Here is a 26,212-nt window from a genome sequence, read left to right on the forward strand (position 1 = left end):
AGCCCTTATATATTTGTTCCTCAAGCCACACTATCCATTTGTTTGGCTGATATAATGTAAAAATACTGTTCAATATCTTCTCCTGTCTATAGATCCCAACACTTCTGCTGTGTTTTCTAAAAGCTCTGTGTATTTTTTACTCTGAAAAAAAATTATATTATTTTGGTAGGAAAATTGAAGTTCTATCTTTCTTTTTGGCACTCACCTGAAGAAATGAAGGGGAAAAAAAAGTCAGAAAAAAATTGCAGAGGTGGGTAGTAGATCATAAGGAGCAAAGTCACAGGATATTAGTTCTTTACTTTGCTGCCACTCTTTAAGAGCATCTCTCACAAAAAGCAGACTGGCTACACTGTCCCAACTCCATCATTTCAACTCTCCATGACTTGTTTCCTGCTTTGTAAAGCTGAGTTGAGCCATATTTACCTAATACAAATAACAAGTAATACACACTTACAGTTCTCTTGTAGTACTGTGCCAGCACTAGGCACCCCTAGAAGTTTTTAGGGTATTGCAATGCCATCCCTGAATTTAAACAGATTCAAGAGATTATTTGTAGCTTATTCTTTTCGATAATCTGTAGCAGAACTAGAAAATGATTGCACATGTTGAATCTCCCATCATGGTCAGTAACTGGACTGTTATGTATCTGGGGATGCACACAATGCTTTATGTACTTATTCATTCTGTGGGACTCCAGGCTTTCAGAAGGAGTAATCCCACTTGGCATTTTGACTCAATTTGGTCTCAGTAATTATGGATCCAGAGTAACTTGTTAGGAGCTTGTGAAAAAATGTCCCTGAACTTTATGGCAGAGCCGAAGTGTAAAGAAAAATGAGAATTCAATGAATAATTCAATGAATACTAAGTTTGAAAAGCATATCAATTTATCCTACTGGTTATGTTCAATTCTTATCTACTTTTATAGTACAGTGGACAATATCACCAGGATCATTGCTCTGTGAATGTCATCTTCACACTGATCTAATAACACATTGCAGTTTTGATCAAAGTGACTTTCTACAAACTACCAAGCTATTTTGTCTTTTTGAGGCTCTTGTTTTTTTCTTGTTAAATATTTATATGTATAATACAGGTAGCTCCTGAATCTGCCTAAGGAAAGCAAAATGAGCTTTCAGGTTTTCTAAGCTGAGATCTGTTTTGCCTGTTTCTGAGGTGGCAGTCCAAGAGCAGTGACAGAAAGATTGCTGCTCTGGGAGGAGGGATGCTTCTAGCTTGAATTTAAACCTGAAGGCATTGTACTAATTTACAGCTCTTACAAGAGCTCTGTCACTGCACAGAATTTCCAGAGGCTGTACAATACAAAGAATTCTCCTTTTCCCCCACAAGCTCTTGATGCAGCTTTCTGTACCCCCCTGGTTGTGCCCTCTGTGATGGGCCTTTGGCAGAAAGGAACAGGACACTCTTTAGCATAATTGTGTTTTCTGTGGAGTGAATTATCATGGTCTATTAATATTCTCTTTTCCTCAGTTCCATAGCTACTTACTGCTTTCTAACTCATTGATTTTAATAAACCAGCTGAGCATGCTGCTGCATTCTCTTCTACTCTCCCTGTATTCTTTGCTACTCTCCCTATAGAGGAAAAAATTACCCATAAAACCAAACATAAACACCAGCTTATTAGGAGATTGGTTTCCTCTGAGCATTCTTAAGATGCTAATGGAACTGTTCATTACACAGCTTCTAGGTTGGATCACACTTGGGCTGGTAGAAATAGGGATTTTCACTGAATAAATGCATTTGGGTTTACAGACAAGGTTCAGAACCTGTATTCTATTTTGCTGCAAAGGAGTTCTTTTTCTTCACAGTGGCTGGTGTGATGCCATGTTTTGGATTTACGACCTCAACAGCACTGATAACATGGCAGTGCTTTTGTTATTACTGAGCAGTGTTTACACAGTGCCAATGCCTTTTCTGCTTCTCCCACCACACCAGCAGAGAGGAGGTGCAAGGGGAGCTGGGAGGGGACACAGCTGGGACACCCAACAGATGGAAGGGGAATCCTATTCCGCATGGCATCTTGCTGAGCAATCACTGCTGCAGGAAAGAAGGAGGCAAGGGGGACATTTGGGGTTGTGACTGAGGCCCTACTTTCCTGGAAATGGCCAAACGTCTACTTGCCTAGGAAGCAGAAAATAAATTTCTTATTTTGCTTTACTTGCACATAAAGATTTGCCTCACTTACTAACCTATCTTTATCTGAACCCACAAGTTTTCTACGTGTTGCCCTTCTGATTCTCTGCCCACCCCAATGCAGGGGAGAGATGAGCAACTGTGTGGGGTTTGTCTGGCTGTCAGAGTTAACCCATAGCAAAACCAAAACCACACCTGTCCTCTTTTCACCTTAATTTAAATAGCTAAACTCACAAATTAGGAAATAGGTGTGAAAACTCTTAATGCCATGTCCACCTAGAGAAGTAGTTCCTTATTTTATAGCTAAGCATACTAGTGAAGTTCTTTGGGTTAGCTTATACTATTGATAATGGCACAGTACCAAATATTCATAATAACACTAGGGTAAGTGTTCTAGTTTTATGACTTTGGGAAGGCTGAGAGAATTAGCATTGTTCAGCCTGGAGAAGAGAAGCTTCAGGGCTACCTAACTGAATCTTTCCAGTACCTGAATGGAGCCTGCAACAAAGATGGAGAGAGACTATCTGCAAGCGCCTGGGGTGACAAGGCAAGGGGGAATGCCTTCAGACTAAAAGAGAGTAGGATTATAATGGATATTAGGAATAAATTGTTTACTGTGAGGTTGAGGCCCTGGCACAGGGTGCCCAGAGAAGCTGTGGCTGCCCCTGGATCCCTGGAAGTGTCCAAGGTCAGGTTACATGGGGCTTGGGGCAACCTGGGACAGTGGAAGAGGTCTCTGCCAATGGCAGGGGGTTAGAATGATGTGACCTTCAAAGCCCCTTCCAAACCAAACCCAAATTCTATGATTCTGTGATTCGGTGACTTATTCTATCTGTAGCTGTATTTCACCAGAGTGGAAGATAATGGAAAACAAGGCATTGTAGTCTGAAACTGGACCATTTGCTGACAGCAATGTTACTATACAAGAGGACTGACTGTGCCATTCTGTTTCTTCTCTCACCCCAGTATGGGCTTGCTGCCCACTGCACGGTGCCAATTCACACATCAAAGTGAGGTATTTCTATTTTCTGCTCTAGTTCATGCAAAGTAGGGAGCTGAGGGGGAAGCCACAAAAGGTTGGCTCAGACCATCAAAATTTCACACTATTTTAGCAAACAAAGGCATCTGTACTCACTGGCTAAAAGCTACCTAGTTCTCTTATTAATTGTTATTCTAACTTCCGTTGTTTAAATGGTTCTCTGACTTCCCATGCTGATTAGTCCCACACTCTTTCTCTTTTCAGTCACTGGCTTTCTTGGGTCGGTGGCTCTGAGTTGGTGGTTGCAATATCCCCCTGCCAGAATTACCTTCTACCCAGCCAGGGTTGATTTTAGCACAGTTGCTGAGTTGGCTTTGTTAGTTTCTTCCTTATCTTGGGAGTTCTGCCAAGTGTCCTTGTGGCCTGTAAATTCTGCATTCTCTGAGCCCACTATCAGAAGCACATCCTTCTTCCCAAGCTTTGCTAACCTCCCCCAGGCCTGAGATCACAGAAGCATGTCAAGTCCTAGACTTAACAAAGCAATTCTACCAACAAGTAATTTATCTTTCCAACACCTGGACACCATTTAGGGGCTCTGAAGAACTGGCACAATGTCAGGTGTGCTTTTCAATAATAATAAGCTAAATGTTAGATAAAGGTGATTTCTGAAGACAAAATTAAGGTAAAGCCTGCATAGCAAAGACAAATGACTCTTCAGTGATCCAGTCCTTTGAAAAATCTGATCTGGTCCAATAAACTCCAGAGTTTGTCAGTGTGTTTGGAAATTCTGAGGGGAAAAGGTAAGGAGATGAGAGCCCACAAAGCATTCTCAACTTCTTTCACTGTGGCAAAGTTTGTGTTTTAAGAGACACATTGCTAGCAAGGTAGGATGTGGCTGCAGACTCAAGAGACACAACACATCTTGTTGCACAAGGGCAGCATTCTTCTTCTTCTCCCTCTAGAAATTGTGCAGGTGGATTAGAACGTTGATAAGTTGTGAAATATAATGAACAAGTGTTCAGAGAAGGTATTTAAAGATGGATGGCAGAACTTGGCCACATGAGACCTTGAAGTCCCAGTTAAGGGGTGAAAATGGCGACTGCTTGCTGCCACAATGTCCTGGCATTGACTGATTGTGATCTCTGTGTGTTTCAAGAATTTCCTTCTCTTTGAGACATCAGTAAAGGGCTTCAAAGGCCTCATGAAATGATCTTCCTGTGAGGAAGTTTTAGATAATACCTGGTATCTCCCTGTGTGACCTAACATACTTGGGTACTCATGTAAACTTTAATTTGCTTGATCTTTTATCCAGTGTAAGAAAACTTGCAAGAAAACTTGGGCACTATGAATAACTCTTTTTCTTTAGAGTAAAATGGAAGGGCCACAACTACTTCCTGAGCATGCAGTTTGATTTCCCCTTACTTTGAGGTAATTTTATATCTAAAGTCTAGCTGGTCGATTTATTCGGATGATTTAGATTAAAATTGGAAACCATTTTAGGCAAGATTTTGGAATTCAGTCACAAATCTCTTTGTAAAATCACAGTACAAGGTGATACAGAAGTGCTGGCATTTGCCTTACTCTTTGAATAAATAATTCAAAATGCAGTTTACATCTACAGTCAAAAAGCTAGGAAGAATTAACATGGGAAGTGAAATCAAGACAAAGGAAATTAAGGTTTCTAGGGAAATTGGTATTTTGCACTATAAAACTATAAAACTTGTTTTTCTATCTTTTTTTTTGGTAAGAAAAATATACAGAAACCTTTTGGCTTCGTATTTTAACCATGAGCTAAGCAATGTTCTTTCATGGTGGGTAATGAGCCAGCATCTCTCTTTAAGTGTGGAGATGCTGACTAGCATCTGGAATCTCTGCTGGAGAAGGGAGATTCTGTTACTAGATCAGATTCAAATACCAACACTATCTTGGTTGGGCTGCAGCATCAGAATTATTTCTGCTGTGTGTCACCCAAGTTTCCTCAGAGACCTTGAAATCAGTGGGAATATTGAGCATACGTAGTCCAAAAAGGAATTTTTGCACTAAGAGGCTGGATCTATAATCACCTTGAAGTCACCTCCTTAGGAAGAAGATGGAAGAGGCTTACACTACGTTCAAATCTTTAATTCAAGGGTTTAATTTCTCCAGTTTAGAAAAGGTAAATTTACTGTTGGGTTAATCAAGTTAAAAGAAAAGCAATTATTAGCTAAAAAAGATGAACAGTGCTCCCGAAAGTCAACACTGCAGGATATTTCTCTTATTTTAACAAGATGGTTGTGGAGGGGGTGTTGAACCTTCTCTATTTTGAGAGAGAAGTGTGGGCAGGAACATGAAGGAAGGGAGACAAAAGGCAGTGTCCTAGAGACACACCTCAAGAAAAGAATCTGGTATAAGCTCATGGGAAGCAAGCACATGAAAAGAGAAATCCCTGTGAAGCTGTTCAAAAAGGTTTCTGAGTTGCTTTTGAAAGTGTGTGCCCTATCCAAATAAAACATTCCTTTAGGACAGGCAAGAAATCTTCTAAGTGTTCAGTGGTCTGAGGTACTGCAGGCAAGAAGCACCAGGGCCACAGAAGACACTTCCTCCAGTCATGCTCCAGCTTCAGGGCTACAGAGACAGAGCCCTGCAGGAGACTTCAAAGCTCTGCAGAAACAACTGAACAGCACAACTATCAGACAGCTCCCTGCATGAGCAGGCAGACATGAACTGGGGCACCTCAGCCCTCCTCATACAAATACAGAGCCAAGCCTTGATGAGTTTTGGAGGGAACTGCCAAGAATTCTAGAAAAGATTCTGACGGACAGTTGCAGTGATCACATCCCTTGCTGCTGGTGAGCAACATCAGAAATGGAACAACTGAAGTTAAAAGGGAGGAGGTAATCTTAAACCATTAAAGCAAGAGAAAATTGAGGCCTTTAACTGGGAAACTGACACAGACACATCAGTGTCAAAACCAGTGACAGCATATTAATCCCATCACACAATACTACAGTGCAAAAACAGGTTCCTGCCAGGCTGATTGTTCTGCTGAAACTCCTCATCCAGGAGCTGACAACAGAGAGATTCCGCCATCAGGAAAAAGCCATTTTGAGAGGGTTAGTCCAGTCTAGTGGCAGCATATCCTTATCCTGAACACGAGTGCTCCTTGACAGGATTACAGGGTGTGCTTAATGACACATCCTGATAGAAACTCCCCTTTACCATCACTCTCTCTGCTGAATTGTGCCATCTAAGCAAGTAGTGCTCATGCAGTAGACCTTGTAATACCCCATCCCTATGCAGTGTGCTCCTGATGCCTGAATCCCTATCTACACATGCCTATGCTGTTGACAGAGCTTTAAACAACCCCTAAGTCACAACCACCACTCGTCCTCTTAGTGATTTATGCCTGTAATTGATATGCCTTGCTGAGTTACTTCCTGTCATTAGGGCTGTGGTAATGGATTTTGCACATCCACAGATCACCCAATCTGCAAGGTAAACCTCTTTTTTACCCAGCCCTCACAACAGGGTAGGAAAAGTGCACATTATCAGTCCACAGAGAAGATTAGCTGTCAGGAACTAACTATAAATCAAGCTGTAACTTATGAAGACAAAGTTTCCAGCAGTTTTTGGCGTTCTCATTTACCCCTTGTTCAGCAGCTCCCTGCTCATTCCCACAGCCTGTCACAAGGTGTTGGCTCTTTAGCTGGGCTGGCCCAGCCACTTATGCAGCCACACTGAGACACAGCAGGGAACTTCTGGGGCTTAAAATGAACCAGTGCGAACTATGGAAAATAAATGTCCATGCAACAAGAAAGTACAGCAGAAGCTTCCATACTTTCCACTCAGTGACCACTTTCCCAGACCCCTTCACTTCCCATGTGGTGCCACAGACCCTCTTTCATAAAAATGTCACCTTATGCTCCAAGTTGTGGACAAGTAATTCAGTATGGGATTCCTGCTGTTAAGTATTTCCTCCTGTCAGCAGTTACAAAGGTACCCTTCAGCCAGGACTTGCCTTGCTGCTGCAGCTCTTCCTCTACCTTCTGAACACTTTCCCATCAATGGGATTTCAAACTCCAGGAAAGAAGCCTCAGTGAGGTGCACTCCCAAAGGCAAGGGTATTTTAATGTGAAAATCCCTGCCCTAACTTGTGCCACTTTGCTTCTGATTTTAACAAGAGCATCCCCATGAGCATCCATTTTTGCAGCTCTCTGGCTCCAGGCTAACTGCAGACATGCCAGCTGTGCCAAGGAATAGGGATTTCTAGCTGTGATCACATACTTGCCAGATTGTGCTATCATGGTAATTGATTTCTTGACTCACATTTAAACTCTATCTTTTCTTCAGGTTACAGTGTATTTAACACTGAGCATTCAGTCATTAAATGCTCAGAGGCTCATCTGTGTATCATCAGTCTCTAACGATTCTTCAGGGGCTTGTTTTGAAGGTTCTGAACCCCTCTCTGTTCTGTATTTGCTGGGCTACAAGCTGAAATGCCAACTCTTCTGGGTGAACCCGTTGACTACAGAGAGTCTGACTTCTTCTGTGTGTAAAGTTTAGTGGTTTGTGTAGAGCCATCAGGTGCCAATGACAACTCATATGCTGCAGCAGTTTAGATGAAGCAGTTGTCATGACAACTCAATTAACTAAATAAACATATTTATAAGCAGCTGCAGCTCATGTGCTCTGCATCTTTACCTCCACAGAGATCATTTGGAGTGGATGTGCCAATGAGTCTGCCCCTCAGCCCTTTGCCTCTCCTCTTCCCCTCCCAGCTAGGGAAGGTGAGGTATGAGGCAGTACTGCTCACTCTCAGCTGGGATCTGACACTTGTGTAGCTGCTTCTGGCAGTGCAGAAATCCAGGTCACATCGTTGTCATCTTCCTCCCACTCCTCCCCATTCTCCCCTTGAGGTTGGCTGATTAGATCACCTTTCAGGAATTGTGTGCTAGCTCTGCTCCAATTAAAGGAGAGTTTGTAGATAAATACACATAGGTCTGCTGGCCCATAAAATGTGGTTTGATACAAAGAACTAGGACAGTCAAATATGACAGCCAGCATGAAGCTGTCTTGAGATCAGCAGGTTTTGGCAATGCACGCCCTTTTAGAAATAGGTACGACAGCAACTTAAGTTATCCACATAGCTTCACTCACCCAAGAGCTGTGGAGTAGCTGACAGATCTAAGTCAATGCTGAGGTCACAATTGGGTTTTAATTGCCTTCACCACAAAAGGAATGTAATGTTTCTTCATAAAGGAATAACTGTTCCAATACCTCCCTCAAAACACAAAGGGAACAGAAGAGATAAAAAAGAAGGACTCCTTATTAGAAAGTTGTTGAGGTTACTGCAGGTTGAGGCCCTAAATACAATAGAAAGAACAGTCAACATGCACCTGCAATCACTGAGCATCAATGGCTTTTTCATGTTTGACAGCATCTATTTTCATGTTCCATCGGACTTGGCAGTATCAACAAATGGAGCTCAGGTAAGTTAGGCATAAACCAAAAGAAAGATAGATGAGAAATAACACAGCAGAAAGGCACACAGTCTGAACAGAGCACTTTACAGACTTCACCTGTGAGCACTGCCATTGTTACTTGCATCCTTGTCACACCCTGGGTAGTGCTCAGACTGATTTTTGATCCTGAAAGAAGCATCAAGTCTACGACAAAGTCCTGTTTAGCCCAAGGAAAGGTTTAGTGAAACCACATTTGAATTTCAAGGAGAGACTTAAGTGGCCCTTTTCTTGTTTTGTGTTATTCTGTGAAGATGAGTCTGCACTCTTTGCTAGAAAATTTTAAAGAATATAATATTGAATCGCATTCAGGAAAGTAGTTAAGTCACTTACTTTTGTCCTTCTCGGCTTTTGTGGTTTTCTAATGGGATGTAAGCTCATGCTTAAATTTAAAGCCTAATTTTTTCTCTTAGGTTTTTTTTTTTCTCTCATGTCCCTAGTGATTCAACTAGTAAAGTTTTATACAGTTTGGATCTGTGACCTTACCGGCATTGCTTTAATTGTAATTTTTTAAAAATAAGAAAAAGGAAATAATTCTACCTTCAGTATTTTTCCTGCTTAAAACACATAGATAGAGAATACATGCCAAGGCCTTCCACAAAACCACAGCAACAATCATCCCGAAAACCCCACATAAAGCTTAAATACTGTATTCTTAAAAGGTAACATTTCAGTATCACATTTCTGGGCTGTCAGATTCAAGCAAAGTATGATGGATGAACTAAGTACTGACATGAGATACAACCCTCAATTTAGGAGAAGAGACATTTGTTATGACTGTTTTTGAGGTGCATCATCCTATTGTACTACTATGAAAGTTTGAAGCCTAAGGATGCAGAGTCAGTTTTCCCAGGCACATACACCTGAAATTCAACAGAAGTTGACAAATATTAACAACTCAGTCTAGAGAAGGTTTAACTATACATAGTGGAAATAACAATGAAGAAATTCTGAAAAGTTTTAGATTTGCTGCCTAAAGGTGTTCCTCTGCTTCTGCCTTTGTGAGGCAGCCCAAGACTTTCTGATGGCTAAAAGACATGGGCTTTGGGCAAGAATAGAGGGATTCATCCTGACAGTTGCTGGGGGAACACCTGGATTAGCAATTCACAGCATCACAGAATCAATCAGGTTGGAAAAGACCTCTGAGTTCACAGAGTCCAACCTGTGTTCGATCCACACCTTGTCACCCAGACCAGAGCACTGAGTGCCACACGTCCAGTCATTCCCTGGGCACCTCCAGGGGTGGGGATTCCATCACCTACCTGGTCAGTCCATTCTAATCTAAGGTCTAATCACCCTTTGGTGAAGAAATTACTCCTGATGTCCAACCTAAACCTCCCCAGGTGTAGCTTTAGTATGTCCTCTCCTGCTGTCCCTGTTCCCTGGAGCACAGCCTGACCCCCTGGCTGTCCCCTCCTGGCAGCAGCTGTGCAGAGCCACAAGGTTCCCCTGAGCCTCCTTTGCTCCAGGCTCAGCTCCTTCCCCAGCTCCCTCAGCCCCTCCTGGTTCTCCAGACCCTTCCCAGCTCTGTTCCCCTCCCTGGACACATTCCAGCCCCTCAAATGTCCTTCCTGAACAGAGCCCAGAACAGGACACAGCACTGCAGGCTCTGGCAGAGCTCTGGTCCTATTATTCTCATCAATCTCACGGGAATTGATGAAAGCTTCTTAAAGCTTTTGAACAAAGCACACTTTTTCTCAGAATAAATCTGGAATTCACTATGCCTACTTTTCTAATGGACAACTCCACACAGCAGTATCTGTATCTCTGGAACTAATTTCCACCAGCTGCAGATCTGACTCACAGGGCCAAAATGTAACTGGAATGTCTTTACATCCTGAGCTCCACAATACATCTCCACCAAACATAAAACTGCCCACAAGAAAATTGTGAGCCACCTGCCTGTCCTGCTTAATAAGCCTTAATGTTTAATAAGTAAATTAAATATTTCATATTTACAGAAATCAGGCTGCACCACAGCCAAACGCAAAATGGCCAACAGAATGTGCACAGCTGCACTTCTGCCTCTGAGGATGGAGCTGAGGAACTCTTCTGATGCCAGACACTTTCTGCAATCAGTATTTCTTAATGAGCAACCTTCAACAGCAGAAAGTTTTCTTATGTTTTTAGGATGAAGGACACTTCTATCTTAAGCAGGGCCTCAGGACACAAATGCAGGTATTAATAAATAGGACCAATAGTTCAAGCAACTAAGAAACCTATTTTTTCACCTCTTTTTGTCCTTATTCACCATCCTCCTCTGCTTGTCTCTGAATTCTAAATTCAGCTCTTTTTCTTAATGTTACAACACAAACTGGTCAAAAGGCTCACCCAAACTTTTCAGCTTGGCTGTCTTTGAATGACCAGTTCAGACGTACAAGACTCCTGGAGGATATCAAAAGAGGTTTCTTACAGACATACAGGACCCAAGGCACAAATCAAAATGTGGCCTGTTAGCAATGGGAGATGCCAGCCCTCAGCTGGCAGAGCTGGGAAAAGTTCTAACAATGCTACAATAAAGGCTTTCTGGAGCATTTATTTTGACTGATGCTCTTAAATTCAGAGCAAGCCTTTATATAGTACATAGATAAGTGTGGTAATCAGTCAAAGCTAGGATAAATACCACAGCCAATTCTAATCATTAAAATCAGTGTTACAGGTTTAAATGACAGGAATATATTTGGAAGACAGTTCTAAAATCAAAGAGATCTAACCACTCGTCACATTTTCTTTGCAGCCCTGCAGAGCTCCTTCCAGGTTGAGGCTCTTACAGATCCTGAGGTCTCAATGCATTTTAGCCCTTTTCAGCCTGACAGTTGTGGAGAATGTGCTTCATCCATTGCTCACACCTTTTTTCTTTCCTTAAAGTAAGGAGCCAGCTGATGCCAGCTGTGCAATATCAATTTCCCTTCTTTTAACAATACTCCCAGTTTTCCAAACACTGATGGGTCTTCATTCAAATCCGTTACGAATTCATCAGTTACTGCATTTCTAATTTAACAGTTAATAGCTGAAGTCCACAAATAATGCATTCTACAGGCTTTCCATTTTTAGCAAGGAAACCTGGCAATGAACTGTAGCAACTCCATTTTATTCAGTGTGCTTCCCATAAATATCTGCAAATCAGTACTGTGGATGATCTAAAAAGATGCTGCTCCTAGCTTTAAAATTACATCCTAATATTTTAAGAACAACTAACAATATAGTCTAAGCTTTAAGATCACTTCCCACCCAAACCATTTCATGAGTCTGTGATCTTTAAGACAAGATATGTCCAAATGTAACAAGAGTGGAGAGCAAGAGACAGAGGTCAATAGTCATGATGGGACACTCTAAGCAATTACAGGACCAGAAGAGGTAAATATACCAAAAATAACAATTCTATTGCTAGCCAGTGAACAATGGTTCCCCTGCAGTAGGTTCTGACAAACAGGATGATTATTCTTCGCTAATGTTCCATTATTACTTTGATATTTTCCTTCCTAGTACTAGTATTTTTAATTTTGAAAAACAAACAAAACCCACACTAAGTCTGAAATGCAAAGTAACACGTAATCATTCAACATACATTTAATGTACATTTAATTAACACCACAAAGCACAAAGAAATTTATGTTGAAACTCAGAATCCCACACACTAAGTGAGCATTCCAACTACAGAATGACAGATTCTGCAAGGGATCGGAAACTAGTGTGATTCCTTTTTCCCTTATTTCTTAGATCACATTTCGGGAAGAGGCAAGGTTAGAGGGACAGAAGGGTTCCCTAACGGCCCTTTCTACCATAACTACTTTTCTTCTTAACTGGAGATGATTTAACATGTACTGTTTTAAAAGCTGCATTGCTATGGCAACCTTCTAAAAAAAATAATTACTGTAAGGCACACCACACACACAGTGATGTGCTGCTCTTGAAAGACAGAAACATGCCCAGATTTTCTATTTTATATACGTGAACTCAGGCACAGGCTGAATGCAATCTCCTTTCTCAAACATTTACACTGTCACCTAACGCTCAGCTCCCCTCAGGCCGGCCGTGCAGCGACCTGCATTGTAACTAACGCGCTTGGCCTAGCACAACACGAATACACCCACTTGAGTGAATGAATACACCCACAGCGAGATGGACACAGACGGAGTCAAAACGGCCATGCACTTTTATTCACTATCAACGAAGAGAACAAAGGAAAAACAGCAGAAGAACCGCAGGAAGCAAACCCGCCGCGCCGCGCTACAGCCACTCCCCTCCGCCCTGAGGGGAGCCCTGGCGGGACTCGCGGCTGCGCGGCGCTTTACGGCCGTGACTCGACAGTTTCACGGCAGCCCGGGCACCATGGCAACGGCCGTCGGGCCCCTCAGGCTGGTGGCGGGAAGCGCTCGCCCTCACAGCCGCGATGCGCAGTTCCACTCTCCTGTCAGAATTTAAAAAGTTTAATAAAGGACAACAAGGGGCAAAGACAATAAAGCAAAGTAACAGCGCTGGATCTTGGCCCGTAGCCCGAAGCACACCGCGGTTACAGGGTTCAGCCTTTACACAATTAGACTGCGTCATCCAAACGCACATTCGTAGACAATTATACATATTCAAACATTCCTTCAAACTAGTTTACATGTTCCAGGAAGCTTTTAGCAGGGTCCGGGCTCTGTCCCGCCTTTTGCTGAGCTTGCCTGTTCCTTTTCTAAAGTCCTGTATCTCCTCTGTTCCATGGCTCAGCCGGTGACAGTCGCTGACAGAAATGTCACAGGCAGGGATTTCTCTCACTTCTCGCTTCTCGGATGTTATCCAGCTAAGCAGGTGGTATTGTAGGTTAACTATAAGTATTCTAAAACAATTATATTAGCTATTTCAACACAATACTTAAAGTTAGTTGCAAGGAAAAATAAAGGCATTTAGGTATTATTATAGAAAAAGCTACTTCTGTAAGAATTACCACCATACCCATAGCACTCATTTTGACATTTGCAAAACGTCAACTCTATAATATTTAATATAATACATTTATCACAGGGGATCTGCTCCTTTTGTCTTGTAAACATCACCATTCCCCCCGGCAGTGACCAAGAGTTGTTTTCCAGCAGTTCTCCACAAAACTGAACTGATGGGAGTGAAAAGAACATTTTGGTTTCTCCTCACACAAGCATGTTGCAAATTAGTATACTCTCTTAAAAATGATTTAATTCTATCGCTAATAATTGTAAACAAGCAACTTACTTATCAGATTAATATGTGATTAATGCTCGTATAATGTTAAATAGCAGAAGTGATTATTTGAGCACTCAAAAATACAGAAATGCTAAATGCTGAATCTCTGCACATTAACTGAAAGAATGACTAAAACCTCACATTCAATTTCATGCCACTTATCTTTTAGTTAGTTTTGTATCCTACCAGTAATTTTCTTGTTTTGATATAAGCCTTTGCATGCATTTAAATGTCACAAATGCATTTTTTATCTCATAGCTAGAGAATGGAATCTGTAATTTATTTTTCTTACCTTTTCTCAAGTGCTCAATGTCCCTGGGGATCTGTTTGTATGAAAAAGTGCAACACTTAAGTAAATACACATATGTACAAAACACTTCTACAGATTTAAAGCTGTATCAACACATTATTCCTATAAATGCCTTTGGAAACAATACAAAGTACAGCAGTGCCTTAAAATCACTACATTCCAAATAAAAGTGCATAGAAGTAGCTTTTAGTAGTATTCAGGTATAACACAGGACTAGTAAGAGAGAGCCCTTTTAAGTTCTTTTTTTTTTTTTTGTTAGGAGGCATGCTCAGGTTGGAGGATTCATGTTCTGGTTCCTGCCCCAAAAACTGTGGAAGAATTTTATCTGAAGATTGCCCAAGGAAAGAATTTCCCATTAGTAAATGTGCGACTTGCAGAACTGCAGTTTTAGTAACAAGCACTTAAAATTATTTTTGTGCTCAAAATAGTTTCCGGGCACTCAAATCCCTGATGGATATTTAAATAAAGAATTAGTGTTTTGAGTTTAAAAAGTACTTCGTAAATATCCCAACTAATGTCAATAAAATTGTGTAGGATGCACACTGAGAAGCATGAAGCCCCAGTGGTTTTAGTGCAAAACACTCTGTGGTTGGACCTCTGTTAACTTCTTTCAACTTGCCCAAGTGGTTGATTTGATTCAAAAATGAACACTATTTACATTTGCTAAAAGGAGCAACAGCTGAACTGCTGCTCTGCTGACAGTTCCACACAATAATGTTTAAAGTAGAGAACTGAAACCAAGCAGCAGTTTAGATCTTATACAATTTATACAAGTTTTGTGCAGATCAGGTTGAGAGATGAAAAATCTGGGAGCAGAGGAGGACTGTAAGTTAGTAGTTATGTCTCTTGATACTTGTTTTGTTTACCAGTCAAAGGACTAATTGCTTTGCTCTATTTTAATTAAAAACATTCTTATTTTAATTATTTACTTTTCCTGCATACATTAGCAGTGAGAGAAAACACTGACGGTGTACCTAATATGGTGAAGAGTCTAAAGTCAAGTTTTTAAAAATGTTTTAATATTTTCACAGGTATTTAATACTGAAAAACAAAGCTGTTCTTCATACATATGGCTGCTACTTTTCCAAGAATTTCATCCTAGCAAAAAATAAAAACAAGTATTTTTTTTCTTTTAACTTAAAAATCAACTGATATCGAATATACTGAATGCAGGATATTAACAACATAACATTAGCCAAAAGAGCTAATGTAGGAATATGAAAGGTTTGATGGCAGTTACTGCATGTGAATTTATTTCTCACACTTGCACCTGTTAGTGACTGGAGCAGGGGCAGCACAAGTGCAAACACCCACAGGAACACCTGAGGGTTTTTCTTCCTCTTACTCCAGCCTTGCACCCAGGCACAAAATTCCGAGAGACACCAAATGCTTTCAGCTCACCTTGGGACTCAGGTCAGCTGTTGCTGTTCAGGCATGGTGACACCTGGAGCTGTGCAGCAGATCTCACATCCAGACTAAATCACTTGAGCTTTTAAAAAGTCACCATTTGACAGTAAGGTCACGACCACTGTGAATGAGCTGCTAGTTCAGCAGCAATGAGGGAACAAGGGTTTCCAGGACAAGGAACACCACATGTCTGACACTGCCAGCGTGGTCAACTACAGAAGCATTTGTGTCCTCGTGAATCCTCGTCTCCACTCTTTCCTGGAGATGACTCCTGCCAGCAGTTGAGTGCAGGTTGATAACAATGCTGAGGAACAGAGTTCAGTCCTGTTGCCTGTATCTTAATTTTCCATAGCCTACAGAATTTCCTTGTGAGAAATGTTAAATTGACCAAGATTCATTGCACATATTAACCCACCCTCTTCCCTCCACAAGCCCAAGCAAAATAAAACAAGATTGTGAAAGCACCTGAAAGCCTTTGTATTTTTATTGTGCGTCTTGTAAGTGCTTAAAGATACCACACAATGGATCACATTGTCCATGTATGGCACATGTAAGAGACAGACAAATCCTCAAAAAGTTTTCATAGGTTAACTCAAATAGTCACAAATTACACAAAATGGTATTATCTCATTATAGACAAGGCAAACCACAGAAAGTACCTCTGATCACACAGAACAAAGGCACTGAAACTGAAAAGGAACTGAAACAGACCTTCTAAAGTCTGTTTCACAAAAAATATTGTGTGCTTTTAGTAACTCTTAGAAGAGATTAAAAATTATATTAATCTAATTAGGGATTGTCATCTTGAAGTTCCCAATTCAGAAGAAATTCAAGTGTAACTTTCAAAAAATAGGTACAAAGAGAATAAAGAACCCTCCTTTTTTCTCTTTCAAAATAAATGAATTGCCAGACCAATCTGTCATAGATTACTCTTCTTTCTTTCGTGTATAGATGCATACAAATTATTGAAGTAATTCTCGGAAGATGAAATTAGGTTGTCAAGATCATAATCCACTTCAAAGGTAGGTCTCTCTCCAAAAATTACAAGAGCAAGAAATACAGCAAACTGTGCAGTCAGTCCCCATATCTTAAATGACTTTTTATGTTCCTCGTCGTCATATATAAAGCAGTGCATCCAAGTTAAGTAACCTGAAGAGGTTTTATAAGATAAGGTCTTGTAATTTAAGGGCTTGACAAAGTAATCCAAAGGCACAACAAAAACCTCGCTCACTTCATCTGGATTAGGAGTGGCCTGGAATGTATCCTCTATAAATCCTACAACTGGTGTCACCAAGTTATTCATCTAAAAAGAGAGAAAAAAACCCAATAAATAAATTTTAAAAAATCAACAAAACCCTTGAACACTTATATTTGTACCATGTAAAAATGCTCGTTACTTTAAAGAACCCTTTCCCTGGGCTCTGCTGGACACATGGGCCACGTGCTTGAGGGAGCAGTGCCTCTTGGCAGTTACAACTTTGAAAAGGTCACTGCCAACCTCACACAAGAAAACCACACAAACTTATTTTGTAATGATATGCTGACTTACTTTGTCAATTCCAGGCATCAGCCTACAGATGACTTCCACCTTCCCTGGCTGGAGACCCACTTCTTCTTTGGCTTCTCGGAGAGCAGTGTCAATATCATCTTTATCAGCGGCTTCCCTTTTACCTCCAGGAAAACACACTTCCCCTGGTGATCTTCTCAGCTAGAATGTAAAGGAGTACTGTTAAATATAACAAGGTTTATGCTTCTGATTGGATCCACACAGATACATGTTGGTATTGCAGCATCACTTTATTTTTCTCTTTCCAGTCAAAGAAGCTGGAAATTTCTGCAGACCAACAGAAACATACCTTAGCAAGAGCAGCTACCTAAGAAAAAGCTGAACCTATGTCGCTGTTGAGCCGCTAGCAGAGAAAAAGAGTTCTCAGTGTGACAAGAACGAAGTTTATTATTTTGATTTCAATATATATAGACTTTTCAGAGGTCGCCCAGATTGGTCAGTCAGAAACCTTCCCCTAGGCCTGATTGGCCAGGCCTGAACTGTCCAAATCTTGAGACACTGTTTCAAAACATCCAAACTTTATCTTTGTTTATAAAACACAGAAGGGTGTTCTCACGGGAAAGACCTGTGCTAGCCACAAACCTATCCCCAGCTAATCCATAAACCCTTGCTATCAGAAATACACTGTACAGCGTTGGGTAATTCATACTGTAACTTCTGCTTTAGTATGTCAGTATTTACATTTTGCATCATCTTGTTTGCATAAATGACTGTCATGTGAATCCAGACAGGCAACATGTACAGCAAGATTAAAATAATCTAAGAGCAAGAACTTCTGAAAGACACGATTAGGTGATGGACTGTGAGAGACGAAATAACATTCTGCTTCAACCCAAAAAGATTATAGAGTAAAAGAAGGAAAATAATTGATTCCGTTTCCTATTTATTGTTATCTGTAGTCGGGATGTGTTTTATTTAATCTGTTGGGAGTACCCATCCAAGGGGAAAGGAGACAGGGACTGTGCCTGGCCACAAAAGGGGATAGAAGATTGCCAGTTTGTTAAAGTGCATGTGTGTGTTTGCCTCTTGGGGAGGAGACGCACACCCGACTCAGCAAACTCGTTATAAATGAACAGTTACTGCTTCGAAGACTTTGTCCCCTCTTAATTGTATCAAGAAGTGAGTTATTCATAACGTACCTTTAAGTACATTCCAGTAATAGGCGGGTGCATCAGGGATCAGTAAAAACCACATTTACGATCAGTTTATCACCTATGTAACTGTGATTATTTGTTGGTTTGGTTTTTTTAAGCAAGAGCCAGCAACAGAAAAGTAATTTCTCAGTACAGGCAGTTGTTGGGAGGCAGGGATGGAGAACAAGAGTTGTAAAAAGAAACAAAATGCTGGATAAAGAGTTCTGGGAGTGTTAGGTTGTTGCCTTTTATATACTGAAGGGAGTAAAATGTAATATTAACTGCAAAATGAAAAATGTCATTTAGAAAAGCTGCGCTGCACTGTCAACTTCGTTATTTAAGTAAACAATGGGTTGCCGGCTGTAGTCCTTCTCCTTTCCTGTCACGGGTTTCTGTTGCGGTAGCCCTTGCGGAGCTGTCCACCCTGCCAACGAGTCTGCGGGCCCCAGAAGAGTCCTGGGAAGAGAATTATGTCTAGCTCACGGCAACTAAGTGAGTCACTCCCAAGATGTTCCAGGGCTCAACTCATGAATATGCATCTTTCGGGTGTTTGGTTGGCTACCCATCTCTCCTCCTCTTCATCCCCTTCATCCCCTTTCTAGAATGTTCACCTTTGTTCCAATGTAGAGTCTACAATGATTGGTTCAATGTCTCTCCCTCCCCCGTAAATAGCCTATTGGATGTTTCCCCTGTCATTCTTCTGTATATTGGCCATTGGCCTGCGAGCCAAAAGCTTCTCCTCTCTCAGCCCGTTATAACCCGTTGAACAACCCCTCCCAGTGTCCGTTATGACCCGTTACACAGCCCTTCTCGAGGCTCTTCTGCGGACGCCTCCAGCCCTTCTCCACTCTCCTGTCCTTCTCCTGATCCTACAATAAACCCTCTGGAGTCCTTCCAAAAGAGCCTGCATCTCTTGATTCACCGCGCTCGTGCCTCAGACTGCTGTGTCTCTCCAGGAAGCTCCGCGCTTCCAACGGACTCCCCTGCGAGGCAGTGTCAGGAGACACTTCTCGAACCTGCCCGCGTCCGCCACAGCTTTCCGCGGAGCAGGCGTGTTCCTGGCACGCAAATCTCAGGATCACGGCAGTGTGAGAACACCTGGCACTGTGAGAACACCTGGCAGTGTGAGAACACCTGGCCGTGCCCTCGCTGCCTGGGGTCGGGCTGGGGCTGGCAGGTGCCGGAGGGCGCACTGATGGCTGCCCGGGAAGGATCGCGCCCTCGGATCCCCGGTACCTGCATGGACCGGACGGTGAGCAGCAGGTGCAGCCGCCCTCCTCGTACCAGCAGCGGCAGCAGCACGGCGGCTCGGGGCAGCGGCAAGCGGGAGAACTTGTCGCCGACATCAAACTCCCTCAGGCGGCGCCGGGCGTTCTCCATGACCCGCTGCCTAGAAGCGGGCAGAGCGCAGCACCGGGACTCTCCGGCCGTGCCCCGCTCAGCCCCCGGGCGCGGACAGACAGCGGGGCCGAGCGCTCGGAGCCTCTCCCGCTCCTGCTGCCGCTCCGCCATCTCCGGCCGGCCACCGGCAGCGGCTTCGCCCCGCCCGGCCCTGACGGGCGCCAATCAGCGCACAACCCTTCCCCTTTCCCTTTGCCGCTCCCAGGCTCGCCCCTGCGGCGGGAGCCGCGGGGCCGTTCGCTCCTTGGCCAGCACGGGGCCGATTGCGCCAGACGTGCGGCGCTGGCATTGCTCGGCTCCATCGATTCAGTTCGGTTCCGGCTGAACTCCGGGATCGGAGCAGCTCCCCCTCAAGCACCGGGATCGGTGGGAGAAGGACCGTGAAAGTGCTGAATTCGTGCTCAAACAGTCACAGAATCATACAATGTGGAAAGGACCTTAAAGATCACCTCATTCCTCCTCCATGGTGTGGGCAGGGACACCGTCTTTCACCAGACCAGATTGCTCAAGGTGTTACCCAACCTGGCCTTGAGCACTGCTAGGCTTGGAGCATCCACAGCCTCTTGGGCAACCTGTTTGTGTCTTACCACCTGTACAGGGAAGAATGCCATCATAGAATCACAGAAGCACAAGGACCGAGTCCCGCTCCAGGCCCTGCTCAGACACCCAACAATGCCATGCCATGCCTGAGGGCATTGTCCAAAGGCTCCTGGAGCTCTGGCAGCTCAGGCTGTGGCCATTCCCTGGGGAGCCTGGGCAGTGCCCAACCACCACCTGGGGGAAGAGCCTTCTCCTGATCTCCAACCTAACCCCACCCTGACACAACTTCAGGCCATTCCCTCAGGTGCTGTCCCTGTCACACAGAGCAGAGATCAGTGTCTGCCCCTCCTCTTTCCCTCATGAGGACGCTGTACCTGCCGTGAGTCTCCCCGCAGTTCCCTCCAGCTGAAGAGACCATGTGCCCTCAGCTGCTCCCTTGCCTGGCTTCCCCTCAAGGTCATTCACCATCCCCACAGCCTTCTTGGGATATTCACTAATAGCTCAATGTCTTATATTGCAGTGACCAAAACTGTACACAGTACTCGAGGTGAACCTTTCCTAATATCTAACCTAAATTTCCCCTCTTTCCATTTGTATCCATTACTCCTTGTCCTGTCACTACAGTCCCTGACAGAAAGTCCCTCCCCAGTTTCCCCGTAGCCCCTTCAGATACTGGGAGATGTTGTGAGGTCTTTCCACAGCCTTTCCTTATGCCTAGAGCTGAGCTGGGCTGTCTTGCCCAGCTAAAGCAGTGGAGCAAATTGCTGTTGTTGGGAAGTACTTTGGAAATGGAGCAATGGAGAGTGAGCGTTCCGGTCTCACACAAAGCTGAACTGGAATAATTACTGTGACGATTGCACTGCTCTCCTCTGGGCTCGCTTCAGGTAGAGAATGCTCCAACACTGTCTGGGGTGAACTGATTATTCCCACTCTCCTCCTTCACCTGAGCCTTTAGCCAAGCAACTGGAGTTCCTGTTATACTCAGGGCTGCTCCCACATTAGTGCAGAGTTACTTGGGTGTGAGCAAGGGGCACTTCACCACCCCACGCACTACACAAAGGCCAAGGCTTGAAGGGAATTCTGAGAGCAAGGGGCCCAAGGAGGAAGAGGTGCAGTGTCTGATCATACCTGCTTACTTGGAGATGGCTGAGACCCAGCTGACAACCAACAGACACAGACACTCGCTCACTGCCCCACCGTGCAATGTGGGAGGGAATTGGAAGAGTATAAGTGAGAAAACTTGTGCGTTGAGAAACAATTTATTTAACAATAATTTAATTTGATGTTAACAATTAACATCCTAACTAGCTGCTAATTAACAATTAATTAGCATTCTAATTAGCTGTTAATTAACAATTTAAGAATTAATAATCCTAAGTAGTTAAAAGATGATGCAGAGGTGTTCACTGGAGCGTGGAAACATCACTGGAAAGGTCGCTGGATGGGAGATCATCAGCAGCAGAAGAGAGATCATCAGCCGCAGAAGAGAGACCATCAGCAGCAGAAGCGAGATCATCAGCAGCAGAAGATACGGTGCTGCTGCTTTCTGCCACAAAGTCCAGCTCAGATGTTGATTCCCAGTGAACCCTCTTCTTGGGTCTCGGGGCGCTGCCTGGCTGCCGTAACGCAGAGCGCAGCGGTGCAGGAGGAGGCTTTTGCTTCCGGACTCTGCCTTTCACAGTCAGCCGCACCTTCTTCTGGGCTGGATCCAGGTTAGGAATCCTAGGAAGAATGGGACTGCTATTAGCCAGATGACATTTCCAACCAGCCGCTTTTCTGTCTCTTGCAGAGCACACAATGTTGCATCCTCTCTCTGTGCAAGCAGCGAGCAGCAATTGAAACAAATGCACTCGCTGCACAGAGATTGCAGAGGTGGAAGGGCAAGAACATGACCAGTTATGTGCTTGAGGACCAACTGCAGCACACAGCATTCTGTGTAGAGAAGGAGGCCTTGCTTGTCCCAAAAGTAAGCAGAGCTAGGGACTTGCTGGTCCCTTGACAGCTGTTCTGGATCTCTCATTCTAGATTTTGCAACCCTCCAGGAGCTTAATGTATCATACAGTGTGTTTTCCCAGTGTGTCCCTACTTGCTTCTACCAAGGCCAGATGATCTTTCGGTGCTCCTGTATGTCGGGTGTTTCTCCTGCCTCTCTGGGGGCTGCCTGTCCCCAGGCCCACCGACCCACCCCGGTCAGAGGGACTGAAGGGAGGGTGTTAGGGGATGAACCAGGCTGTGCTTGGTGATGCCCAGCAATAGGACAAGAGGCAATGGGCAGAAGCTGAACAGGAACTTCCACCTGAACCTGAGGATGAACTACTTTCCTGTGCGGGTGACAGGCTGCTCAGAGAGGGTGTGGTGGAGTCTCCCTCACAGGAATTATTCCAGAGCCCTCTGGACACAACCTTGTGCTATGTGCTCTGGGATAACCCTGCTTGAGCTGGGAAGTTGGACCCAATGACCTACTGTGGTCCCTTCCAACCTGACCCATGCTGTGATTCAGTGATACCCATCAGGAGCATGAGTTGGCAAGTGCCTGGATGTTCCCTACCTGCACCGTATGATGGTCTTAAACTTCCCTGTGCATGTTGGGGTGAATGTCACAACAAAGGTCTGCTTCTGTCCGGGTTCAATGGTGCCATGCATGGGGTCGAGGGTGAACAGCACCGGCCTCTCATCATCGAGATCTTCTGGGAAGATTTCCATGGAGGACCCAATTGCCTCCTGAGAGAAACGCCTTCGCTTGCGGCGCTTCTTCTTCTTCTTCTCCTCAGGCTGCTCCTGCTGCTCCTCCTCAGGCTGCTCCTGCTGCTCCCCCTCGGAAGATTGCTGCTGCTCCCCCTCGGAAGATTGCTGCTGCTCCCCCTCGGAAGTCTGCTGCTGCTGCTCAGAAGGCTGCTGCTGCTGGGAATCCTGCTGCTGCTGCTGCTGCTCAGCATCCTGTGGCTGCTGCTCAGCGTCCTGCGGCTGCTGCTCAGCGTCCGGCGGCGGCTCCTCAGTCTTCTTGACAAGCAAGCCAAGCTGCCGCAGCCTCAGCCGTTCCTGCCGCCGCCAGAAACGAGCCACCAGCTTTTTGCGATGCTTTACAGTAGCAGGGCCAAGGAACTTACCTGCAGAGAGGAAGAGGACATCATTCAAAGACAAAATCCTATGTTCCCAGCAACTCTGCCTCCTGCTGCAGGTGGGTGGAAGAGAGCTGGGATGCACTTAGAGCATCTCTGGCCAAGTACTTTCAGCAGGAAATAGAGCATTTGGGAGCACGGTTTCTGCCTGCAGCACACACTTCTGTGCCCAGGCAGGAGGGCTGGATTTAGGCAGTGACTTTGCATTTGCCCTGGAATGGGGAACTGCACACAGACAGTGGCTGCAGGGCAGCTCACATGTTACACCATTGTTTTTCCCAGTCTCAGACTTCCCAAAGAGATGATCTGATGGCCCCTTTCCCAGTCCTGACCTAACATGTGGCTCTCCCCAGAGCCTGGCTCAGTTCATTGCTGAGCAGAAGTGGCAGAGCAAGAACAGAAGGGGCTGAAAGGCAGAGAGGGGGCAAGGAGAAAACTCTACAGCTGCAGGTGGGAAGATGCTGATAAAAGTGGACATGTGGACAAGGATGAAAAAGCAATTCATGTTTTGGGGTGAAGTGGCAGGGTCTTCTCCCCAGGCCCTCAGCTACCAATTGAAATGCCCTTACGCATCGGAGCCCTTGAGTATGGCCTAACACGCTTCACTGTTGCTTCATCCATATCTTCCTCCCAGTGGTATTCCAGGGGTACAGTCCCTGTGTTGTGGATACTGAAACTGAAAAGCAAGAAGGAGAAATAAAAAGAAAACATCCAATAAATATAAATCGAATAGTACAGTAATGTTGACTGATGGACTCCCAGTACCACTTTCTGCTGAGGAGCATCTTCTTCCCCAGGCAACCCTGCCATGTTCAGACTGCTGTCCTGGGTGGCCCAAAACCAGGTATCTCAAGGTCTGAAGTTTAAGAGGAAAGAGCCAACACAGTACCCAGGGTATTGAAGCTAAGGGGCTTACTCTGGACTTTATGTCTTGGTTTGACTGCTAGCTTATTCTTGAGCAGATGAGGACAGGTGACATGCAATGTGAAAGCAAACCCGTGGCTATTCTCAGCAGACAGGCATGGCAGCATTGAACCTCTCCTGACCACCACTGCTGCTTGGCTTTGCATGCACATAAATGGGCCTGTGCTGGTTTTGGCTGGGGTACAGTTCTGGGAAGCTGGCACTGGGTCAGCCTTGGGCAAAGGCAGCTCCTGCTCACAGGGCCCTGCCTGGCCTCCAGCACTCACTTGGCCGTCCTTGTCTGGTAGGGGAGGGTGTCCTTGAACTGAACCACCCTCATGTCCACTTTGAGCTGGACATAGGCAACGTGGGCACTGAAGTACACCTCTTCCTCCTGACTGTTTCCCTCCAGCATTTCATGAACTGGTTCCGGGGCTATCTCGACCACCTGCAAACACAGGAGGGAAGAATCACTGAGCAGAGCACGGAAAGCCAGGCTGGGCAGGGAATCTTTTGGCCTCCAAAATCAGCCTCATAGAGGGACTAGAAAGGAGCGCTCACTTTTACTTCCCTGGAAAGATGACAAAATTGGAACTGTACTGCTACGGTATTTGTTTCTACCCACTAATCAAAGCAGTCACCACCACAGCTGCTAATACACCCATGGGGACTATAGCTGAGTTCAAGTCCCTGTACTTCAACCTTGTAGAGGGACTGACTTCTTTTCCTGGTCCCCTAAAAATCCAGCAGGTCTCAAAATTAGGGTTAAGTTCCCCTGCTGGAGCTCTGTGGATGGAGAACCCAAGACTGAACAGTTCTAGAAAGCACCTTTTTCTTGTCTTAGGAAAAAGTGCCCTCCAGAAGTCATGTGTGGAGCAACACGTGTGGAGCAACAGCCACACTGCTGGGAGCTGGGGATGGGCAATTTGGGATGTGAACGATCTCACTAGAGAAGTCTGCAATTGCAGATGTTCTGATAGGAAAGAGGATGTTTACAGGACCTAAAATGGTCCAGAAACTCGCAGAGAACCTTCACCCAAGATGAGTGTGCATTATTTGGCAATAATGACAGTAAAAGCAAGTGTTTCTGGAGATGATCCTTCTCCAGACTCCTCCATACTGTCATACAGTGCCTGGGCTACTCCACAATGACATATCCCACACAATACAGAGACCACAAGCAAAATCTCTGGTATCCATGTGGACAGAACTTGGAGCTCACCAGCAGATGCAGAAGAGCATTGTATTTCTCTCCAAAAGAAGAGACAGAGTGCAGTAGACTTAGCTCCTTGTTGGTAAAAAGGCACCAAATCAGTGATTTCTAGCATCATAAAATGGAAAAAAATTGTAAAACACGGTCTCCCATTCAACACAGGCTGCAACACTTGTGCTTGTGGCACAGACTGATAGTTTGTGTGTGGCTAAAGGTCTTTTGTCGAAAGGCTTCCCCCTCTGTGTGTCTGGTCACTGTGCATCCACCTCTCCTCTAGAATGCACTGCTGGTGAACCTCACGGCTGGAGCCAAAGTCCAGAGGAAGCACGAGCTGCTCAGCCAGCAGTGATGGTGTTAACAGTGATTCCTTTTGTAAAAGCTTGGTTGGCTTTTTTTGCTGTTTTGCTTCTTACCTTCTCCTTTTCAGGCCAGGTGGCTTCTGGCTCTTTCCTGGTGGTATCCACCCATGTGACAATCTGCATTGTATCATCCCAGTGCGGAACCTTCCTTTTAGGCAGCTCGTACTTGATCCTGTCCACCTTACATTTCGCAAGATGCCTCCTGAAGATGGCTGGGACATCTGATTTCATGGTCACTGTGATGATCTTGGCACAGCCAGGACGGAGGTGTCCCATCTAGGGAGAATCAGAGAGTCAAGACCAAACTGGAAGCACTCCCAAGAGCAGGACTGACAGCTAAAAGGAACTGATGTGAGCAGCTGTGCCAGGAATCTTGCACCTCAATGTGGATTTATGTGAAGTTTGATAGAGGAAAGTATGAACAGAAAGT

The 26,212-nt window shown here is 44.5% G+C and overlaps 2 protein-coding genes across 5 annotated transcripts in view; both read right to left on the reverse strand.

The window, feature by feature from the left end:
• Window positions 1-12,760: 12,760 nt before the first annotated feature.
• On the reverse strand, window positions 12,761-19,818 carry NUDT7 (nudix hydrolase 7). Of its 4 annotated transcripts, none has more exons than XM_085071992.1 (4): window positions 19,484-19,818; window positions 17,097-17,255; window positions 14,123-14,153; window positions 12,761-13,039 (listed from the first exon to the last, which is right to left on the reverse strand). In XM_085071992.1, the coding sequence occupies exons 1-4, from the start codon at window positions 19,757-19,759 to the stop codon at window positions 13,011-13,013; spliced, it is 495 nt and encodes a 164-aa protein (XP_084928118.1). In that variant the 5' UTR covers window positions 19,760-19,818; the 3' UTR covers window positions 12,761-13,010. The 4 variants fall into 4 exon arrangements, with proteins under 4 accessions (XP_084928118.1, XP_084928120.1, XP_084928119.1 ...); XM_085071994.1 differs by having other exon boundaries at window positions 12,761-13,414; window positions 19,484-19,817; XM_085071993.1 differs by having other exon boundaries at window positions 12,761-13,450; window positions 19,484-19,817.
• A 1,624-nt stretch (window positions 19,819-21,442) lies between these two features.
• Window positions 21,443-26,212, reverse strand: part of LOC146432386 (hydrocephalus-inducing protein homolog) — a 74,645-nt gene continuing 69,875 nt past the window's right edge. The window contains exons 61-65 of the mRNA XM_085072146.1: window positions 25,837-26,058; window positions 24,498-24,658; window positions 23,877-23,983; window positions 22,737-23,295; window positions 21,443-21,910 (exon numbers count right to left, since the gene is read on the reverse strand). Coding sequence (XP_084928272.1) covers window positions 21,592-21,910; window positions 22,737-23,295; window positions 23,877-23,983; window positions 24,498-24,658; window positions 25,837-26,058 — 1,368 coding nt within the window. The 3' untranslated portion in view covers window positions 21,443-21,591. The remainder of the gene's footprint in view (window positions 21,911-22,736; window positions 23,296-23,876; window positions 23,984-24,497; window positions 24,659-25,836; window positions 26,059-26,212) is intronic.

This window comes from Lichenostomus cassidix, chromosome 11 (assembly GCF_008360975.1).
Source record: "Lichenostomus cassidix isolate B80296 chromosome 11, HeHo_3.0, whole genome shotgun sequence".
NCBI classification, from domain to species: domain Eukaryota; kingdom Metazoa; phylum Chordata; class Aves; order Passeriformes; family Meliphagidae; genus Lichenostomus; species Lichenostomus cassidix.

What these genes read in the sequence shown, in the direction of transcription:
- NUDT7 (XM_085071991.1), bottom strand. Translation starts at nt 19,759, where the DNA reads ATGGCGGAGCGGCAGCAGGAGCGGGAGAGGCTCCGAGCGCTCGGCCCC. An exon ending in TCACCGTCCGGTCCATGCAG is followed by an intron (nt 17,256 to 19,483) that starts GTACCGGGGATC and finishes TTTACATTCTAG; the next exon opens with CTGAGAAGATCACCAGGGGA. An exon ending in TGATGCCTGGAATTGACAAA is followed by an intron (nt 16,851 to 17,096) that starts GTAAGTCAGCAT and finishes CTCTCTTTTTAG; the next exon opens with ATGAATAACTTGGTGACACC.